This window comes from Ischnura elegans, chromosome X (genome assembly GCF_921293095.1).
Source record: "Ischnura elegans chromosome X, ioIscEleg1.1, whole genome shotgun sequence".
In the NCBI taxonomy this organism is placed as follows: Eukaryota; Metazoa; Arthropoda; class Insecta; order Odonata; family Coenagrionidae; genus Ischnura; species Ischnura elegans.
Window position 1 is genome coordinate 93,008,478 of NC_060259.1, and position 19,034 is coordinate 93,027,511.

At 39.2% G+C, this 19,034-nt stretch overlaps 1 protein-coding gene across 1 annotated transcript in view; it reads left to right on the forward strand.

Moving 5' to 3' along the window:
• The window catches only part of LOC124170735 (rho GTPase-activating protein 45-like), a 111,286-nt gene that overhangs the window by 68,681 nt on the left and 23,571 nt on the right, over positions 1 to 19,034 (forward strand). The window contains exons 9-11 of the mRNA XM_046549633.1: positions 2,112 to 2,306; positions 4,544 to 4,748; positions 11,823 to 12,020. Of these exons, the coding sequence (XP_046405589.1) occupies positions 2,112 to 2,306; positions 4,544 to 4,748; positions 11,823 to 12,020 (598 nt within the window). The remainder of the gene's footprint in view (positions 1 to 2,111; positions 2,307 to 4,543; positions 4,749 to 11,822; positions 12,021 to 19,034) is intronic.

Consider the following 19,034-nt stretch of genomic DNA (forward strand, 5'->3'; position numbering starts at 1 on the left):
ACTCTGCAGTGGGGCCAAATGAATGCTCAGATTCGCGAATTGTAGTTCCCTCAGTTGTCCATATAAGGAAAGGGGTACGAAGCGAACCTGTCCCCTCCAAAGGAGTATTTGTAGTCGTGCTAAAGACCGTTGAATTTTCATTAGAAAGATCTTGCGAATGACCATCATTCACCGTGTGAAACGGAAATTTCCGTCATTCGAATGAAATTTAGAGCATGTTTTAATTTGCATGAATGATTCCGTGAATGATATGAGCGCGTGGCGTCCATATTGCCACTGCACCACCTCGGAATTTTATGAACATATATAGAAACGTTGGAACAACCCATATGATAGCTCAAGTAATTTATATTTACCTTGATAGATCGTAAATTCACAAACACCAATTCTCTAAAAAGGGTACCTATTTCGGAAATGAGATTCGGGATATTTAATGAATAAAATCGTCGTTTTTCTTCAATTTTACATCTATATTTTGTTTAACTTGCAATGATTAAACTACACAATATGATGGGAACGCAAAATTTTGGGGTGAGTTTCCCAATTAATAACAAAATCTCTGTTTATTCGGTGAACACATTTCAACGAAAACGAGCCATTATATCATATTGGCCCGCCTGTAATGCCACAATGCTGCCTAACTTCCATTAGTCTTGCTATCCCCTTAATCTAACCCTTAATGCCAGTCTATTTTCTTCCCCGGCATCTATATTTCAAGGACAGTGAATTATCCGCGGTGACTAATTTAGGTAATTAAAAACCTTTAACAGTAATGACGCGTAATATTCCAAAAGTTATCTTAAAAGCATTCGTAGCCTTGCGGAAATTAGGAAGTAGCAAGTATGGAGATAACATTGAGCCAACTTAATGGTAGAAAGTATGAGGATGCTGAAGCGCACTCCTTCGGAAAGAGAGCAGGCCCCTCCTTTTTCCCTCTTCTCGGTACCTTTATTCTCTTGCACAGAAATGACCTTTGTTCGACTGCTTTGTGGAGGCTGTGCACTAGGGTGGATCGGAAAAATCGATTTTTTCAAATCCATCTGGCCCAGTGAAAAAAGATGTGGGACTGATCGAAAATAAGGCCTAAAAATTTGAGACCTTTATGTGAACCTCTGACCCTCGCTGAAATACCATATATGGGGGGGAGGCTACGAGTCCGAAATTTTAATATTTTATGGCCATTGCCGATATATTTCTGCCGAGTTACTATCAGTGAAGGCAAATATTGCATGCTTTTTGACGTACCTGCCACCGTTAAGCCACAAAATGTCAAATTTGAGTGCGCGACCGCGATGAAAATATTCCAACGCCCACGCAGCGTCGCGGATATAAGAGCGGCAGGCCATTCCCGTCCCCTACCCGCTGACCACTCCCTCCTCCCACGCCCACAAAGCACTAACTGCGTGTGCTCCTACGAGGGCGCTCGTCTTTGATTATGTAAATCGGCAGATGGTGGAAGGTATAAAAGAATGCGTAGAGAGGCGACTTTGTCCCTTTTTTGGAGTCTCGTCGGTGTTGAACAAATCGACATTAACGACTTTTGGAGAAGCGATGAAATATTTTTGTGTTTCTCCAACAATGCAGGCAAGGAACCTACGGAGTATGAAATGGCCACTCCAGTCGCCAGAAAGATGTGCGAGCTTTCGAGGCGCGCTTCTTTTCGGATAATGTGCTCTCCCTCTCCTCCTTCCACTCTTTCGCCATTTCATTGACCATATTGCCCGTTCCCATTGATGCATGTTTTCATATTGGCCAAACATAGGGTGTCATAATTACATAGAGGAAAAATCATTTGCCTTGATCGGGACTCGAACCCGGGCCTCTCGAATTTGCGCAAGTTCTTCATCAAATAAATCGACCAAAGTATCTTCTCTTTCTTTCTTCAGGAGTTTTGTTCGAATTTTTTTTTGGGATTTGGGAGACCCGGGATCGAATCCCCTCCGAGGCAATGATTTTCCTTAGTGGAATTTTCACTCTTTTTTAGTTTGCACTTTCGGGTGCGGGTCGTCGGCCGCTCATTTCCTCCAGCAAGCCTCGAGGTTCCTTCAATCTAGTAATCCTTTAGCAGCCTTCAATCGTTAATGTTTATTTCGTCTTTTTTACCTATTTAGGCCTTGGAATCGGAGTCGGTGTACAGAGCAGCGGTCGCTGAAACGAATGATCATCACTTGAAGGTGCAGAAAGTGAAGGAAGAGATCCTCCATGAAGTTCGCGAATTGATAATCAAGAGTGACCAGACAATTAAGGCAGTTACCGTCAACTACTTTCAACTCCAACATAATTTAATCTCTCCCATTCCTATTCAGGTGAGACCTTGTTGAAAGCGATTGCATGTATGGTGGTGAATGTTATATGTTTGCGAAATGCACAATTTGTGAGAATAATCCTTTTGCAATGACAAATGAAACGGGAATATTTAAGCGAATAGGAAATGTGGGACTGCGCTGACTTAAGCATGAATAGTATTAACTGTCATGCTCATGGATTCTACATAAATTTACTCTCCTTGACAATCATATGAAATATTTAAAATCTCCATGAATTGAAATCCTGTTGAAAATTGAGCATTGCGTGCCTCGATGGGAAGTCACGTTGGGGGAAGTGGTCGACGAGGATAAGTTGCATCCCATCCATCGTGACCTCAATGCATTATTGCGAAACACATTGGCATTGGGAGTTTTTGTCTAACTTAGGAGTGAATATCAAAGAAAAATGCTCTCTGTAACGAGAGATTGCAAATATACTAGAGCAAAAAGTCTTAAGTCCGTCTAGGAGAATGAATATGCATATCAGTTTGACGAGGTGGTGGAAAACTTCACACCGCTAAGCTATATGTTACCAAGAAAATATCTAATAATTCTTTTGTTTTTAGGTGTCAAATACTTGTTCACCTCGCTTAATAAACCTCTCTTTTTTGGTGCTGGATGGGATGTGGCATTTTCCATGGAATGGGATGAACACATTGGCCTCAAACTGACGTAAGAAATGTTATCAACGAGGCACCAGTTTAACAATTTTTAAAAATGCGCACATTGGCCATTCAGTGCCACTAATAAGCTTTCCATTTAAAAAAATTGTACTCTGGATTTTCATCAGTATATCTCTTACCCTACGCTATTTTCATGTGAATATTTGAAGTAAATATCTGGATATAAGATTTTTTTCAGCTATGATTGGAATTATTAGATACGAATGAAAAGAATTGATCGTATTTAAAGAATTTATCTCCTCTCTAGCCTGGGTGTTGTTTATTGAAGTAATTCAATGCAATCGTTTTCCATTTCCGCCTTAGCTTTATAATTGTTTTGGTTCACTTGTAATTGGCCCTTACGAAGCTATTAGATTAGCTTTGAGAAGAGCCAGCAAAAGAGCAACTCGGAATAATTGCCTGTTACGAATGCATTGCATGCACATAATGTTTTGTAAATAAGCTCTACCCACGTTATGTTCGGCTGAATGTGTATCTGACGACATCAAAAGAATCTCCCTGCAATGAAAGGCTGTAGCCTGTTGAGCTATTCATTGTGATAGCCGTATGTAAATGATTCGATATTACTCTCAATTTGGCTTAAATTAACCATTTGGTACTTGCTATAAATTGATTTAGATATCCAATGATCGTGCTTACTACCGAATGATCGCTCTTTCATGGTGATGCTTCGGCCTGTGAGTTTCATGTGACGGAGCGGCAGCAATGTATTTTCAATCCGATAGGTGATGGGAGCGTTACTAATACCAGGAGATGAAAGCTTTAGTTGACATTTGTGAATTTCAGTGTAAAAAAAGTAAATTCCGGTTATTTGGACCACCGGACACCAGGCGCAGCTTCTTACTTGGAACAGATCTCGTGGAACAGAATCCAATTGAGGAATTACTCTGCAGTTTTCTCCTGTTAATTGGGACAAAAATGCGATTGAATGGGTAACGCATGTGAAGGTATGTAATTTTATAAAAACTAGAACCAGATTTTGTCTATTCCCTTTCCTCATTTCGTGATCACGCGTCCTGTTTCCCTTGGCGCCACTTAAGCCGTTAACACACGCTTCCAAATGTGAAGGCTGAGAGTAATGTGCAGAATATTTAATTTAAGGAAAGAATTCCCGGCAATTTTTGTAAGGGCCGTATTTTTTCATAATTATAGTTTTAATTATAGACTATAGAACAATTAAGCACTTAAATATTCAACCAGTCTTCTTTTTTGGATATCCATGCAGGCAGAATGACGGCCGGATGAATGGGGCTGGTGCTTCATTCAGGCTAGTGTGCGGGTCCCACTTGACCGAAATACACTCTCTTAAGACAATTTGTTTTCTAGAATAATTTTCAAAAGCACTCGCTTCATGAAAATTAAGGCTGCAATTCGCATAGGTCGCGTTATTATTATGTAGAGTGGCGTGGTAATGAAAATGTTGTTACGAGGCCAATTTATAAATCCTTAAGTTCAAGAATTGCTGGAAAGCAGCTCGTATCGAAGCATTATTACCACTGAGGTGGTAAGTGGAATTTTGGGAAATTTTCATACATGACCCGTTTTTCTCTTTAGTTTCAAGCATTGCAGGAGAGCAGCAAGTTGTATGAGCCCGGCTTGAAGTACATGGAGTTTGTGAAGCAGCTTCCGAGAGGCGCCGTGAGGGGCGCGCTCAAGGCCCCGTTCGCCTTTGAGCCGCACCACGAGGGCGCCACGTTGCTCCTCGAGAGGAAGTCCTTGGGTACCGTGGATGTGGAGGACCTTGGCCAACGTGAGGAAGGCACGTTCCCTCCGCAATCAAAATGGTTGCTCGTATTTCAAGTATTTACCTTTTCTGTCAAAAAAATCTTGGACGGAATTTGCCGTCGTATTTGCCTTCATTAGCGACGAGTAATTTCTGTTGGTCGTGTTTCTGTATCAGCATTATTAGACGAAACAGACCGTCGTATCGGCGTTCATTAGGAGTGGATAAAACATTTTGGCCATTTAAAATGTTAACCTGTTCTGCAACAATATTACTTATGGCTGAGTGAAAACTTCAAAGAAATGCAAAGCTATCGTCGGCATTATTCCAAGTAGTCTCATTATTGTTTTTCGATCATTGGCTTTCGGAATATAAAATGTGTAGGGCTTGAAAAATAGTATTAGTGTTCAGAATCACCCACAAAAGATTTTGTCTCCATCCAGGAGCCATTCGGAGTTATTTATCTCTCATGGTTGTCTAAATGTTGTTAATACGTGCACAATACTGTAGAATCATCGATATTCTCTTAGCGTCGGTCACAATGAGGAATAGGATTGCGAATAAAAATTGATTTTTGTTTGAATAAAAATTTTTTTGGTCATTTTAAAAGCGTTTATAAAAATATGCATAAAATTATTTTCAGTTGTTTAATTGAATATTCAACGTGAAATTTCTTGTACATCAACTTCAAACGTATTTAAAAATGAGTTTCAAATATTTTATTGCCATACAAATAAAAATTATAGCAGTGTGGCAATCGAACCCGGATCTTCTGTATAAAGAGTAGTTACGAGCTGAATTTGGTGGTACTCTATATATTTAAAGGAAAAGTTGGCATGCTTCACGTTAGAAGTCTTCCTTTCGACAGATGTAATATACATCATTCAGATCTCGGGACGAGAGCTCAGGAAGACGTGAAAGCCGCATAACCGGTCGGAAATAAAACTTTTTGCTGTGGAAAATTGCCAGTTTTGTCTTGCATCTGGGTCTCCCAGTTGCAATGAAGGTGTATTTGGTACCCGTCAACAAAGATAGCCGCGAGCAGGTGTTAAGAAAATTGCACGTGATATTTCTAAAAAAATGTTTCTTTTCTACAGTAAGAAAATGGAATCTTTGTAATAAAGTCATTTAGTGCTTCATCCTAATAATCATTAGTCACAGCAAAGAACTTGGTATCACATTTTAATGAATCTTTACGTTTTTCTCAAATTTTCGCAGATCGCATGTAGAAATACATGCAACGTTCTATGCTGTCTTGCGTCACAATTAGAGTTAGTTGAAAATCTGTCTCTATTTATTTTTCTTTACTGGTGATAAAAATTCAATTTGAATTGAATGAAGTCAGAGGTCCATATTGGCATTGCAGATGTGCTCCTCATCACAAGTTATTCGAAAATTTGCAAGTGCCGTGACTAGAGGGGCGTGTCCAGGCCCAACATTTGGGGGAGGGGCAGAGATGGCACGTGCCCCAAGCGACACATTTCAAGGGTCGGCCAAAGGGCATAGCCGAATAAGAGGTTGAGAAGTCCCCCCTCCGGGATTTTTCGCGGACTTGGGGCATAGGATTTGGGATCAAAAAGGGCTAACCTCCCCACACTTCCAGCCCGCTAGAGGCCCACCAGGGCCGGCTAGCTCGAAAATTCGATTTCCACTCTTTCTTAAATATCTCGGGGTAGAAAGCATATTTTTCAAAAATGTGTTTCGAAGGAGTATTTACATACCTTTCGGCTCATGTAATGAAAAAAAAGGGTATTTAGGCGGTGGCAGACCGCGAAAAAAAAATGCGACTTTGGCCATTTTTTTCTGTTTTTTCCGCGACCTGTGCCCCATAACACCCGTTTCATACCATCTTGCACATATTTAGTCCTCTCACTAACGCTCAAACTTATACCGATTGTAATTCCAACCACAAGGGACAGAATATGGTGGATAGTGGTGGATAGTGGATGCAGAAAATGGCTTCAGGACCCTCGAAAATCCCTAGTAAGCTATTTCAAGCAAAAATAAATTCTAGACAACCACACCCCTTCCCCCACTCCTTCAAAACTTAGAATAGATTTGATTGGGAAGTGTACGAGATTTATTCAGCGTTCACGAGGACCTACTAGTCAGATATTCCAAATTGAAAAAAATCGTTGAGACTACCCCACCTACGCTAAACCCTTGGGGTTTTATCATGTTATGTTAGGCAAGTGCTGAAATGAAGAGTACAAAATATTCAAGTTTTCAACTTTTCTTACTGTTGACATAAAAAAAAAACTTATGAACAATATCTGGTATAGCGTGAAATTTTGGTGAATTTTCACAAAACAATTTTTTTCGTCATCCTCTGAATCTTCAGTGATGCATGTTATAACATTTTCCTTCAATAATTTTCTAGATAAAATCTCGGCCGATATTGGAATTTTATCTTGGTACCGCCCATTGGCTAAATAATAAATTATTGCCGCTACATATGAGCGCAACGCCCTACTATTCGATTACCGTTCGCATAATCACAGCAATACCGTAATATACTGTCTGGTTTGATCCCATTTGCTATATATTCTATACAACAATTATATTTCGCCTTATTTTTATGTCTAGATGGCACTGACCCTCTCAATATCCTATCATTCTCTTGAAAATAGCTTCCTTATAGCTTATTGTTTTAATCCAGAATCTGAGCTAAATATGATAGGCTCTGCTTTAGCTGATAACTCCCAGTAAAAAATATTTCAAAGTCACGTAGAGAATATTCTGGAAAGTCTAAAATGTCATAAGTACTCTTTAAACTCTCTTTTCCTCCGCTTCCAGCGCTTGTTTTCAACTTCTGCTCTCAAAGTCTTTTCGCAGCATTCTCTTGCTTCCATTGCATTTGTAACCACCTCAATGATATCAATATCGCAATCAAGCCGTTTTCAAATCTGTTATTAAGAAAAGATGCTATCTTGCAGTAAGTTCCTGTTTTGGCAAGATTTTATTATCCAGCCTGTAATCTAATAAATGATATTTTCCCTTGATAATCCCATGGACGGTAATCTTAATTTTGGGAAATTCACTAAATTAAGGTCACGAATCTGGATCGATTCGATTCTTCAGTTGTCAATTGAGCTCGCTTGCCTTTGAACGCTGCCATCAGCACACTGAAATTTAGATCGTTTTCTAAGTATAACACGAGATCTCGAAATCCTCTTTCTCTAATCAACATACCGCCCTTTTCATTAAAGTTTTCATTGGATGTGCCGATTGCAAGATTGACTTCAGAATATCGGCATCATTTTGTAGTTGGAATTACAATCGGTATGAGCTTGAGCGTTAGTGAGAGGACTAATTTGTGCAAGATGATATGAAACGGGTGTTATGGGGCGCAGGTCGTGGAAAAAACAGCAAAAATGGCCAAAATCGCATATTTTATTTTTTTCGCGGTCTTCCATCACCTAAATATTCTTTTTTCATTACATGAGCCGAAAGGTATGTAAATACTCCTTCGAAACACATTTTTTCTTTGTGACTCTCTCAAAAATATTTTATGAAAACTATCGTTTGAAATTTTCAAATCGACGCCATTTCTCCTTATGTCACTGAAATGCTGTGAAAAAATTGGGCATCTGCTCCATTAAGAAAGCCCTCAAATGCTACAACCTGCATTGAAAAATATGTTTTCTATCCCGAGACATTAAAAAAACAGTGGTAATCTAATATCCGACCTAGCCGGCCCTGGTGGGCCTCTAGCGGGCTGGAAGTGTGGGGAGGTTAGTCCTTTTTGATCCCAAATCCTATGCCCCAAGTCCGGGAAAAATCCCAGAGGGGGGACTTTTCAACCTCTTATTCGGCTATGCCCTTTGAAAATTTATTTAAAATGTTATTTCATTTTTCTAATTAAATCATTTAACAACAATTATTAATTTATAAATTATTAAACAATAATATTAATAAAACTTCTTGATAGCAAACACACGGTATGTAATTTCAACTACCACATATTTAAAAAATAGCTTCCAGATGCATTATATTTTGGTGGTGGGGGAGGGAGGGAGCGGGGGAGGGCTGCAAACCCTCAAAAACTCCTAGTTCTGGCCCTGGGTGTGTCCACAATGTTTTGACCCTGAAGTCCTTGCCTAATGCTCCAACTGGAAATGATTTATGCAACTTGTGCACGTTGTTCACTTTTTCATCTAAGTACGTATGTGTGATGCAAAACTTCAAAGGAAAGTTGACCAATCAATAATCGCAATTGTTTGCTTTGGAAAAAAATATCATAGAATTTCTGAAGATATTATTCCTCACATATTGATCCCTCCAATTTCAGTGCAGGAAATGTGGGGAATTACAATTAGTGGGTAAAAATTATGGTTTCTTGTGAAAAGACCTGTGGTTCAGTCCCCGGACAAAGGTTTCAGACTCCCCTTGACAGGATTCCCTGCTGTGTGAGAGGGGCACAGCTATGAATTAAGGCTAGGGGGGTTCTAGGAGCAACTTAATTATACTGGAGGGTCTGGGGGGCATGGAATACCCACCAGGGTAAGTGGGAGGTTCAGAGGCCCGCCCCCAGGAAACTTATGATATAAAATAAATAAATAAATGGTTCTAAATGGATAATTTTACAGGTGTGTGAATAATTTGATGTTTTGTTTGTGAGTCATCCATCCCCCTAATATTAGGTATGAAATTTGTCACATTAAAATATTTTTGTAAAAAAAATTCTCTGAGCTCTGAGAGGGGTGAGTAGGTAATGTGAGTAGTTACCCCCTGTAGCTTAGTTAGGTGTTTGTGGTGGCTATGATGAGATGGGGCTACATTCACCAAATTTCTGTATTTTGTGTCAATCTAAACCACTGTTGAGGCCTATATGTGACTCGCAGTCAGTACATACATAGGTATGGAAAGAGAACAGATCTCAGAATATTCGTGGTTGCACATGATGAAACTCCCCATGGATCACTATCTATCCATCATGAAACCTTCAGTTTCTCCATTAAGTTCCCCCAATCACAACCGTTTGTTTGATGAAATTTTATCAACATGTGGTTGATTGAGGTGCCGTCCATGTAATTCTTGATGGTCCCATATTTCTACTCTTGTATTTAATTGAACAATTCTTGTGTTCAAGATCAGGGTAGTGTTAAACTCTCTGTTACAGCCTTTAGATGATGTGAATTAAAATTTGTGAATGATGTAAGCATAGATGCCCACTATTTTGGTTTTCGACCAGTTAATCACTCAAATGTTAATGTCAACAGAGGTACTGCAAAAGTGTTGATTGCTTTGATTGTGATTCGTGCATTTCATTCCATTTTAAGAATGGATGTAGTCTTTTATTTAATTCAGAAATTGCTTCCATTTTGATTTGCTTATGCTGTATTGACTTTGCCTGCAGGAACCCAAGATATTTGTAGTCATCATTCCCTTCCATAGAAATTATTGACTTGTCATCCGTTATTTTGAAGTTACCAGGCTTGAATTCTTTCTTTTTCTCTGTGAAATAATCTACATTTATCCAATCTGATCCTCATAGGAATATCACTTGAGAACCTACTAGTGATCTCCAGGAAGTACTTCAGGTGTTTTGATTTTATGCATAGATTTCCACAGGGGGTCAGCTAAGAATTAAGGCTGGGGGGGGGGGTTTAGGCACAACTAATACTTAGGGGTGTGGGGGTATTGCATACCCACCAGGGTAAGCAGGATTTGCGGGGGCCCTCCTCCAGAAAAAATTTAAGATTAGTAGTGCAAAATGGCAAGTTTTACAGCTTTCTGAGAGATATTTGATTAATCCTAACACTTTTCAATAAGTAATCCTAATCCAATTAAGTAACATGGATTGAACTTAAATATTTCTATGAGCTCTGGGGGGGGGGTTTATCCCCCAAGCCCCCTTGCTGCGCCACTGGATTTTAATACCATCAATGTAGTATTGTAGGTTAGACAAAGTAAAACTGTTAGTTGAGCTATTTTAAATTTTGAATCCATATTTAGCGCCCTTGAGGACATTTAAAAATGGGTTTAATGCAAGGTGGAAACAGCTGACTCAAAGAGTCTCCTTGGAATAGTTTTTGTCAATTGTTGGTGTTGTAAAGCCTTTACCTAATACCAATTATGTGGGAGACTGTCGAACACCTATTAGTAGTCTACGCAGCAACTTTAAGGCTTCTGTTATTTTTTCAGCATTGTAGTAGTATTAGAGAATCGATTGTCAATTGCTCCATGAACTCCATAAGAAACTTACAGCATCCTATTTACTATTCCTCAAGTATGTATATTATGCTGGTCAGTATGGTTATATATTTTATTTGTGATACAGGATGTGAGTATTTTATGTACAGCAAGTAGGCACGTTACTGGTTGATATTGTGTGGGATCTTCCGTAGCCATTGATTTAGGTTTCATGCATTTTACCCCAGTGGTTAAAAATTTTTGGAGGTTTATTGGATTGTTGATAATATTCATACATGATGAAAATTTTCCAATACATATTAAATTGTATTCTTGAAAAAAATAAAAAAGGTCTCAAATTATGGGGCCTGAATTGAAAATTATAGCTTACGTACTTGTTGAAATTTAGTATTCATTCACTAAATTTGAAGTGTACAATTGTCTGTCAGCTCAAGTACATATTTTCTTCTCTTCAAAGTTCTAGTCAAGTGACTTGAGGAATTGTAATTCCTTATTGTATACTTATACACTTAGACACGATTATTTAATTTCCTGATGAATCATGATTATGAAGCTCTCTTGGGCTTTGCATCAGGTAATTGGGAAGTCATCTGTGGCATTATGCTTTACCCTATCTCAGAGGGAATACCTGCTTATCTTATCAAAACAGCCATCTTCCTCGTATGTGGGATCTTTTGGAAGCACTGGATAGGAAAACTCACAGAGAATGCCTTCAATTTTTTGACCGCATTCAAATGTTTTCGTAGTCACTGTGGCATTACCTTTGTCTGCAGGTAGGATGACTATGTTTCTGTTTTTCTTCAGGGAATGATGAGCTTGTAGGTCGTCCCATCCCAATTGCCTGGCATGGAGCCTGAGATAATTTCATAAATACCCATTTGCTTGTTGTTATTGGTTTACTGTGCTATTTTATGTTTTGAGGTAAACATTTCCTTTGGTTTTCTTTCCATTTAGAAAAGTGCAAACCAGGGAGTGAGATGATTACCAAATCATGGGGGACTGTGATGCACTGTAGCCTTGGGAGTGACACCGATAGCATTTCAAGTAGTCCTAGTAGCAAAAGCCAAGACACATCTCCAACTGCAAGCCCAATGTTACCTGGCAGGAAGCTAATTAGTGTTTCATCAGGGGATGAGCTGGAAAATGACCAAGGTAATCACAGCTATGTACAAGATTAAAAATAATCCAGTGTTCTTGAAATGTTTCCTTATAATTTTTGCTTGCATGCTCCCTATGTTTCAATATGATTTCCTTTTTGTGATGCCCTTTAAGGGTTCTTGGAAGCAATTCTTAGGAACCTAATTAAAAGTCATGTGATTGAACTCATTCAAAACGAGACAGATTCCTGAACTTGCTCTCTCCATGGGAAATACTGATACACACCTAGTGAGCCATTTGTATTGCTGCAATGTCTTGAAATTCCATCGCTTTCCACATTTGAAATATTTTGTGATTGCCAGCGCATGGGCTGTAAAAAAACAGAATGAGCACAGCCTGCGTTTTCCATCCATTGACCCATAAAGAAATGTTGGATGTGCCCGGCCACCACCCTAGGAAGGCCTGATATAAATCCTGACTATGTAAACCCATGGATGCACACCCATGATTGACAAAATAAACCATATCTTTGGATTTTTCTGATATCTGAGTCATATACCATGAGAAGCACACATCTGTTAGATGTTGATGACTTATGTCCAATATTTTCTGCCTTTATGTATTTTGATGTGTATTTATCACAGTCAAGATGATAAAAATTAATTGTAAATTTTGCATTTTGTTGGACACATTGTTTATAACTGTGAATACCTAAGTACTGAGGAATTTACAGTGATAAATATCAGTTGACAATGGTTATTTGTTGCCAACTACTGATGAATACTGGTGGCATACATGATATGATTCAGATAATTTTCAATAAAAAGAGCTTTGTAGTTGATGCCAATGCTATTTTTATGTGCACAACACTCAGGAAACAGAGGTCATAGATATGGTTGCTATGCATGGGCGAAGTTTAGAATTTTATATCGTGGGGGCAATCCTGCAGGGGTTTAGGGGCTATGGAACACTCCCCTGTGAAATGCGGGGTATTCCATTGCTCCTTTGTGTTCCTTGAATTTTTTTAAAAATTAGCCTCTGAAAACAGCATTTTAATTATTATCAAAGGCTAAAGTTTATTTAAACTTTAAATGTTTTTGTTTTCATTGCACTTGAATGAACAGACTTTTTGTGCTTTTTTTGTGGACAAATTACCATTTGAGGTGGGGCCTATGTTTCTATGGCAAAAAATATTTATCAATAAATTAATCATCAAATGCAAAATTGTTTAGATGTAATGTTCGACAAGAAAGTCCATTTTTCCAATGGTCTCCGGAAAGAGGATTTTACTAGCTGATGAGGCCAAAATATTACAATTGAATAATGAGGCCTCACTGACTGTGAAGATAATTAATGATGAATAATTGGTGGAAATAGACTGTTCTTTAATATTTATTAGCTTTTCCTCATGATCCCTTTATTGGTTTCAATAATTAATATACAGAAATGGAGTTACCCATGCTTGTTAATGAGTCACTAAAAGTGGCCAATTACTCTCTCAAAGCTGGCCTCCCATTAATGTTCAATGAGAGAAAATAGTATTACGATGCATTTTGTTCGACCACTGTTGGTCTGCAGGAAAATAAGTTTTTTTTCTGATTGCATTTTGTTATTATTCTCCATTCATGGAATGAGAAATTTCTACTCCGCACATCAAGTTCCTTCTTTAATTATTTTGGAAAGTTCATTTTCTGATTCAAGGGTTCCTTGCTCCAAGGTTGACTCAGGATGAATCGTTAAACCTTGACAAAGTGCAAGAGCAGGTGCTCGGGGTGTAGAAAAAATAGGGGGAATGGTGGAAATGAGGGGAATTAGTGGGATTAGAGTTAAACTGAATGTTATAAAGGCATTTACTGAGGATTTTTTAATATCCCTCCAGTCTCTAGATCAGAAGGCATTCAACTCAAGGCAGGACAGCTCTCAATATTTCTTCTCTCCCTTGTATGCTGAAAATGGATAGACAATAAGGCATGCTTCCTCGTGGTACTTAGGTCGGATAAAGTTATGCCATCAGAAAGGAAAGTGAATTTTCTCATAGTATGAGAGTGGTGGCACAAAATTTGTTTGCTTCCTTCTTTCTTCATTGTTTATTAATGTGATGAAATGCTTTCATTACCATTTTGTGGATGTATGATGTTCATTTTGCCCTGGGTTGTGTAAAATTCAACATGCGGATCCCTTTCTTGTCTACAGCAAAGTCAGGGAGTAGATTCAGGAAGCACTCGTGTGCGAGGATCAGAGGGGTACAAATAATGGCTTTGGATATGGGCAGCACCCAATTTTGACTTACTTTTGAAATTTTGAACAAGGGTGTGGACATTTCTATAAAATCCTGCAGAAAACCTGCCCATCAATGTAAAATTGTTTCCGCCAATGTCCCTACTCCAAATTTTTTGGCTGCTAGTCTGGCAAGTATTGATTGTTTGATGTACTGTGTTGTGACTGTTATAGGTTTTCAATCCCATGTCAAACAGGTGCTTATTATAATTTAAAAACACAATATCAATGGATGCTTACAGAACTTAATTGTCAATGGACACTGTTGCAATATTGACACTTCACGGACTACACTTCTGGGGCCAACCAGAAATATCAATCATTCAGTGGTACCAACTCACTGAAGGTGAAAGGGGCTTCACCCTAAGAGTACACTTCAACACCTCCCCTTTCACCGAGTGAAGCACACAGGAGTTCTCACCCTTCAACCGCTTCTGGTAGCCCCTGGTACTGGATTGACAGTCTGAGGTTGTGCTCTTGCTGAAGTGGAGCACTTGAAGTGCCTCTGCTTCGTCTCATGAGTTGAATTGTATCGTCATTATGTATCTCTACTAGATTGCCCTCCGTGTTCCTCTAACAACAAGAGAGGGTCTTGTAAGGACATTTTTTGACAGATTGTGGCATAAGTGAATATCAATCATTAACCCTTAAAATGTTACCATGCTTATTTTTGACAAGGTATGACCTAGGGCAACTGTGTTTTCCTGTAATGACACCAGGCTCCCACCGTTCATTATTTCTTGCCCTAACCCATACTTGTTCTTTAGCCCTAAATTGCTTTACCTGGCTTCTGGAGGTTCTATTATAGTGTTCCTTTACCTTGGCCTGCTTTGGTCTGAGTGCCAGATAAATACCCTTTTGTACCTCTGGCCTCAAACCTTTGAAAGTGACTGGAAGCTTTGAGTGCAATTGAAGGCTAAAAAATATCTGGGCTGGGAACACATTGAGCCATTTTAGTGGGGAATTACGGTACTCCCTCGACATATCCCTAAAATCTTTCCCTGATTCATAACTTTTCCTTAGTATTTGTTTCCCTACGTGGACACCCTTTTCTGCAAGCCTATTACTCTGATGGTAGTTGGGACTGCAAGACCTCAACTCAATTTCATTTTCTCTTAAGTATTTTTGACAGTCATATATCGTGAATGGCATGTTGTCGGCAGCAAATTCCCTGGGGATCCATGTCTTGTAACAGAGTTAGCAGTTTTGCTTGGCAAGGGGACTAACTCCTACCATTAAGAGAAATAGTCAACCATGGTAAGATATGTTTTTTTCTGGAAAAGTCTAAATTATTGCCTGCAATCTTTTCAAATGGCAGCTAGGGTACCTCGTAGGGAAGTAATAGCTGTCTTTGGTTTCTTGACTTGAACTTGTTGCTTACTTCACATTCATTAAAAATAGTTTCACTATCCTTTGACATTACAGATCAATAGAATAGCTTTCTAGTTTTAGCTAGGGACTTTTCTATTCTCCCATGCCGTTTGTGTAGTAATGTTAGCACATAAGATTTCAAATCATTAGGGACCACAATTTTTTGACCTAAGAAAAGTATGCTATCTTCAACATAAAGATCATCTCTGACTTTATAAAAAGGCTGAAGTTCAATGGGTATTTTACAATGAGCTGCCCACCCACTTGTGCAAACTTCCATTATTTTCCTTTAAACTTAATCATTTTAGTTCTTTTCTGTAACTCTTCCTTCTGATCCCTAGCCATAGAAGATACCTGCTGATGGTATAAACCAGCTCTAGCATTTCAGGTTCATCCTCCCCTTAATATAAGACCGTGACGGTGTGTCTGCTCAATGCAAATCCCTCCCTGGGACATGATAGACACTTGAGGAATATTGCAGCAGTTTTGAGTGTCAGCCTCATTACTAACCCTATCTTGCAAGTGCTTTTCTTCATGACTGATACATGTGGTTTATGATCAGTTTGGACGTTGATATCAGACCTATATATAAAGGCCTGTTTACACGGTACATTAACACGTACAGGTTAATGTCTACATGTATGAACGCAAGAATAAACGCCAAAATGCACCATGTAACCAACTAACTTGCGCGAATGCATGCACAGAAAATTGAACCTGTTCTAATTTGATTCATGCATTCATACATGTTCTGTTCTGGCCCACAAAAATCATTCATGCAAACAGACATTAACTCGTACTTGTTAATGTATCGTGTAAACAGGCCTTTAAATTGTGAAATTTTACAGTTTCAAAATGAATGGATAGCAACTCCTTTGCAATTTGAGCATAAGAATTTTGCTCAACTTGGTCAAGTTTCTAGGGGCAGGAACAACTGGCTGGAGCCCCTTAACCCTATCCCCTTCTTACAATAAGCACCAGTCTAGACCAGGCATCACATCAAATCGTTATTCTTTTGGATGGTGCAAAAAATCGACAGAGAAAAATTCATTTACCTTGACCAGAATCATTCTTTTGGATGAGTCAAATGATGTTAAGACTGGGGCGTATGACATGGTTTCTTTTAGTTTCTGGAATGCATGGCTATGGGAAGGGAGCCATTTCCACTCAGTCCCAGCTTTTAATAATTCTTGTTGAGGGGCTGCTAATGTTGCCATGTATGGGATGAAACTATGCACATAATTGAACATTCCTAGGACTTTGTAATTATTTCTTATTGCAGAGGGACTCGAGGCTTACAAGAGCTTTAACCCTTTCTGGATCAGTTTTCATTCCCGCCTCTGAGAAAATATGGCCCACATATTTTACTTCTTTCACCTTTTACTGTAATTTTGTAGGATTAAATTGTATGCTCAGAGCCCTGGATCTTTGACAACTAGCTCCACAGCCTTATCATGATCCAATTCGGTTTTACCCATGCACAAAAGGTCGTCAAAATAGATCATGGTGCCAAGTATATCACTAAAATTCTTCTCCGCAATTCTTTGAAATATCTAAGGGGCACAAGCTATGCTACATTCTCAAGTATTTAAAGCAACCAAAAGGACTAGAGAAACCACATTTGAGGGATGACTCTTCATCTAATTTTTGGCTTTTCAGTGATCACTAGATTTCTGATCCACTCTCTACTTGTCATGCTCTACTGATCAGTAACAATTTTCTTGGCTTGAAGCCTCTCCAACTCTGGCGTAAGCCTTTCTATCAGTGCTGATGGCACCATACCTGGTGGCCTTGACATCAGCTGCTCATTCTCCACTGAGGATATATTACAACATTGCGGGAAGCACCCCAGACCATCAAATACACTCATGGACCTTTTCAGAAATTTATTTTTAGTTAATACCTCATCAGCATTAATGACCCTTTTCACTAAATTCTAGGATACACACCCAGGTAATCCCATTAGGGATTTATTATCACTATTTACAATTAAAAAAAAAAACACATTCAACATGCTTAAAGGCACGCATCAAAGTAGCAATACCTTCGGGCTCGATTTTCATGTCACCATTGCACTCAAGTCGTACACTTGTAGGCTTAATTTCGACACTTTTCTTTAGCTTCTTTAATGCCTGCATAGGCAAGACATTCACTGGAGCGCCCGTGCCTAATTTCATTGTGAGCACTTTTCCCCCAATCACTACCTCCTCAACCCAATCATTCGGATCTCCGATAGCATTTGCATCCACCCAATGAACACAAAAGTTTTCAGACATTGTGAAACAAGACACTCCTGATGTATCTGACAAGGAGTCAGACTCTACCACGTCAACATAATGAGCATTTCTCACCCTGCTCAATATAGCAAAATTGTACATTAATTCGCACTTTTTCCCGTATTTAGGGAATACTCACGGGTCATGGCTTGTTTGGCATCGATTATAATTGAATTTCTTACTTCCTTTACTCTTTCACTGGGACCTAAGTTCGACGATGGTTGACCTTCTTTTGTATGGAATCGATGTGGTGGTCTCTTCTTCCAGGCTCGGCTGTTTTATCTCTCATCTGTTTCGCTTGCCTCTGGCTGTCCTCCAACGATCTGCAGTGGGCTACCGCTTTTTCCAATGACAGGTCCTCCTGAACAGATTTATCTCGTATTCCATGGACGATTCTATCGCGTAGTACGGAGTCCTCTTATGGCTCAGATCTCGAGAAACCACACTTTTTGATGAGGCACCTCCAATCAGCAAAAAAATGCTTAAAGCTTTCGCCTTCTTCCTGCACCCTCTGTTTAAATAAGAAGAGCTAAAATGCCTCATTTATTTTGGGCGCAACTCAAAAGCAGATTAAAAAAAACTCAAGGGGGGGGGGCAAAAAGTATCTTGAGCTATCTTTACTTTTATTGTAGGTAATATAAAAATAATCTCAAGCAAAGTTTAAGAAAGTTACATTTAAACTAATTATACACATACAAAATACAATGCCATATTATGATATAAAACAGTTACAGTTGTGGCTCTGCGATGTTAGACAATGCAGGCGGACTCGCAGGGGGGTGGGGCGCCCCCCATATGTATCTGCCACTGGCGCAACGTAAGACTCGAAGGCTTTAAGAACACTTGGGTACCTGCTTTTTTCTATCTCTGACAAAAGAAAAGTCGCGAATCGCACTGCTTCATAACATAGATTAGATAGATTTTTCTTCCTCATAGGAAAATCTACTAGAATTGGTAGAAGAAAAATTGCGTATGCTTGGTTTCGCTAGGTAGGGCCTCCTTCGCTTTCATAGTGCTGGAGTGTTTAATCCCTATTTCCCTCCCTTCCACTCCTTTCCTTTCCCTGGAGGCGTCGGCGGGCTCCGATCGCGACGGCGCCTCTTTCCCTTTTTCCTTCCTCTCCGCCCCCTCCCCGGGTGTCCTG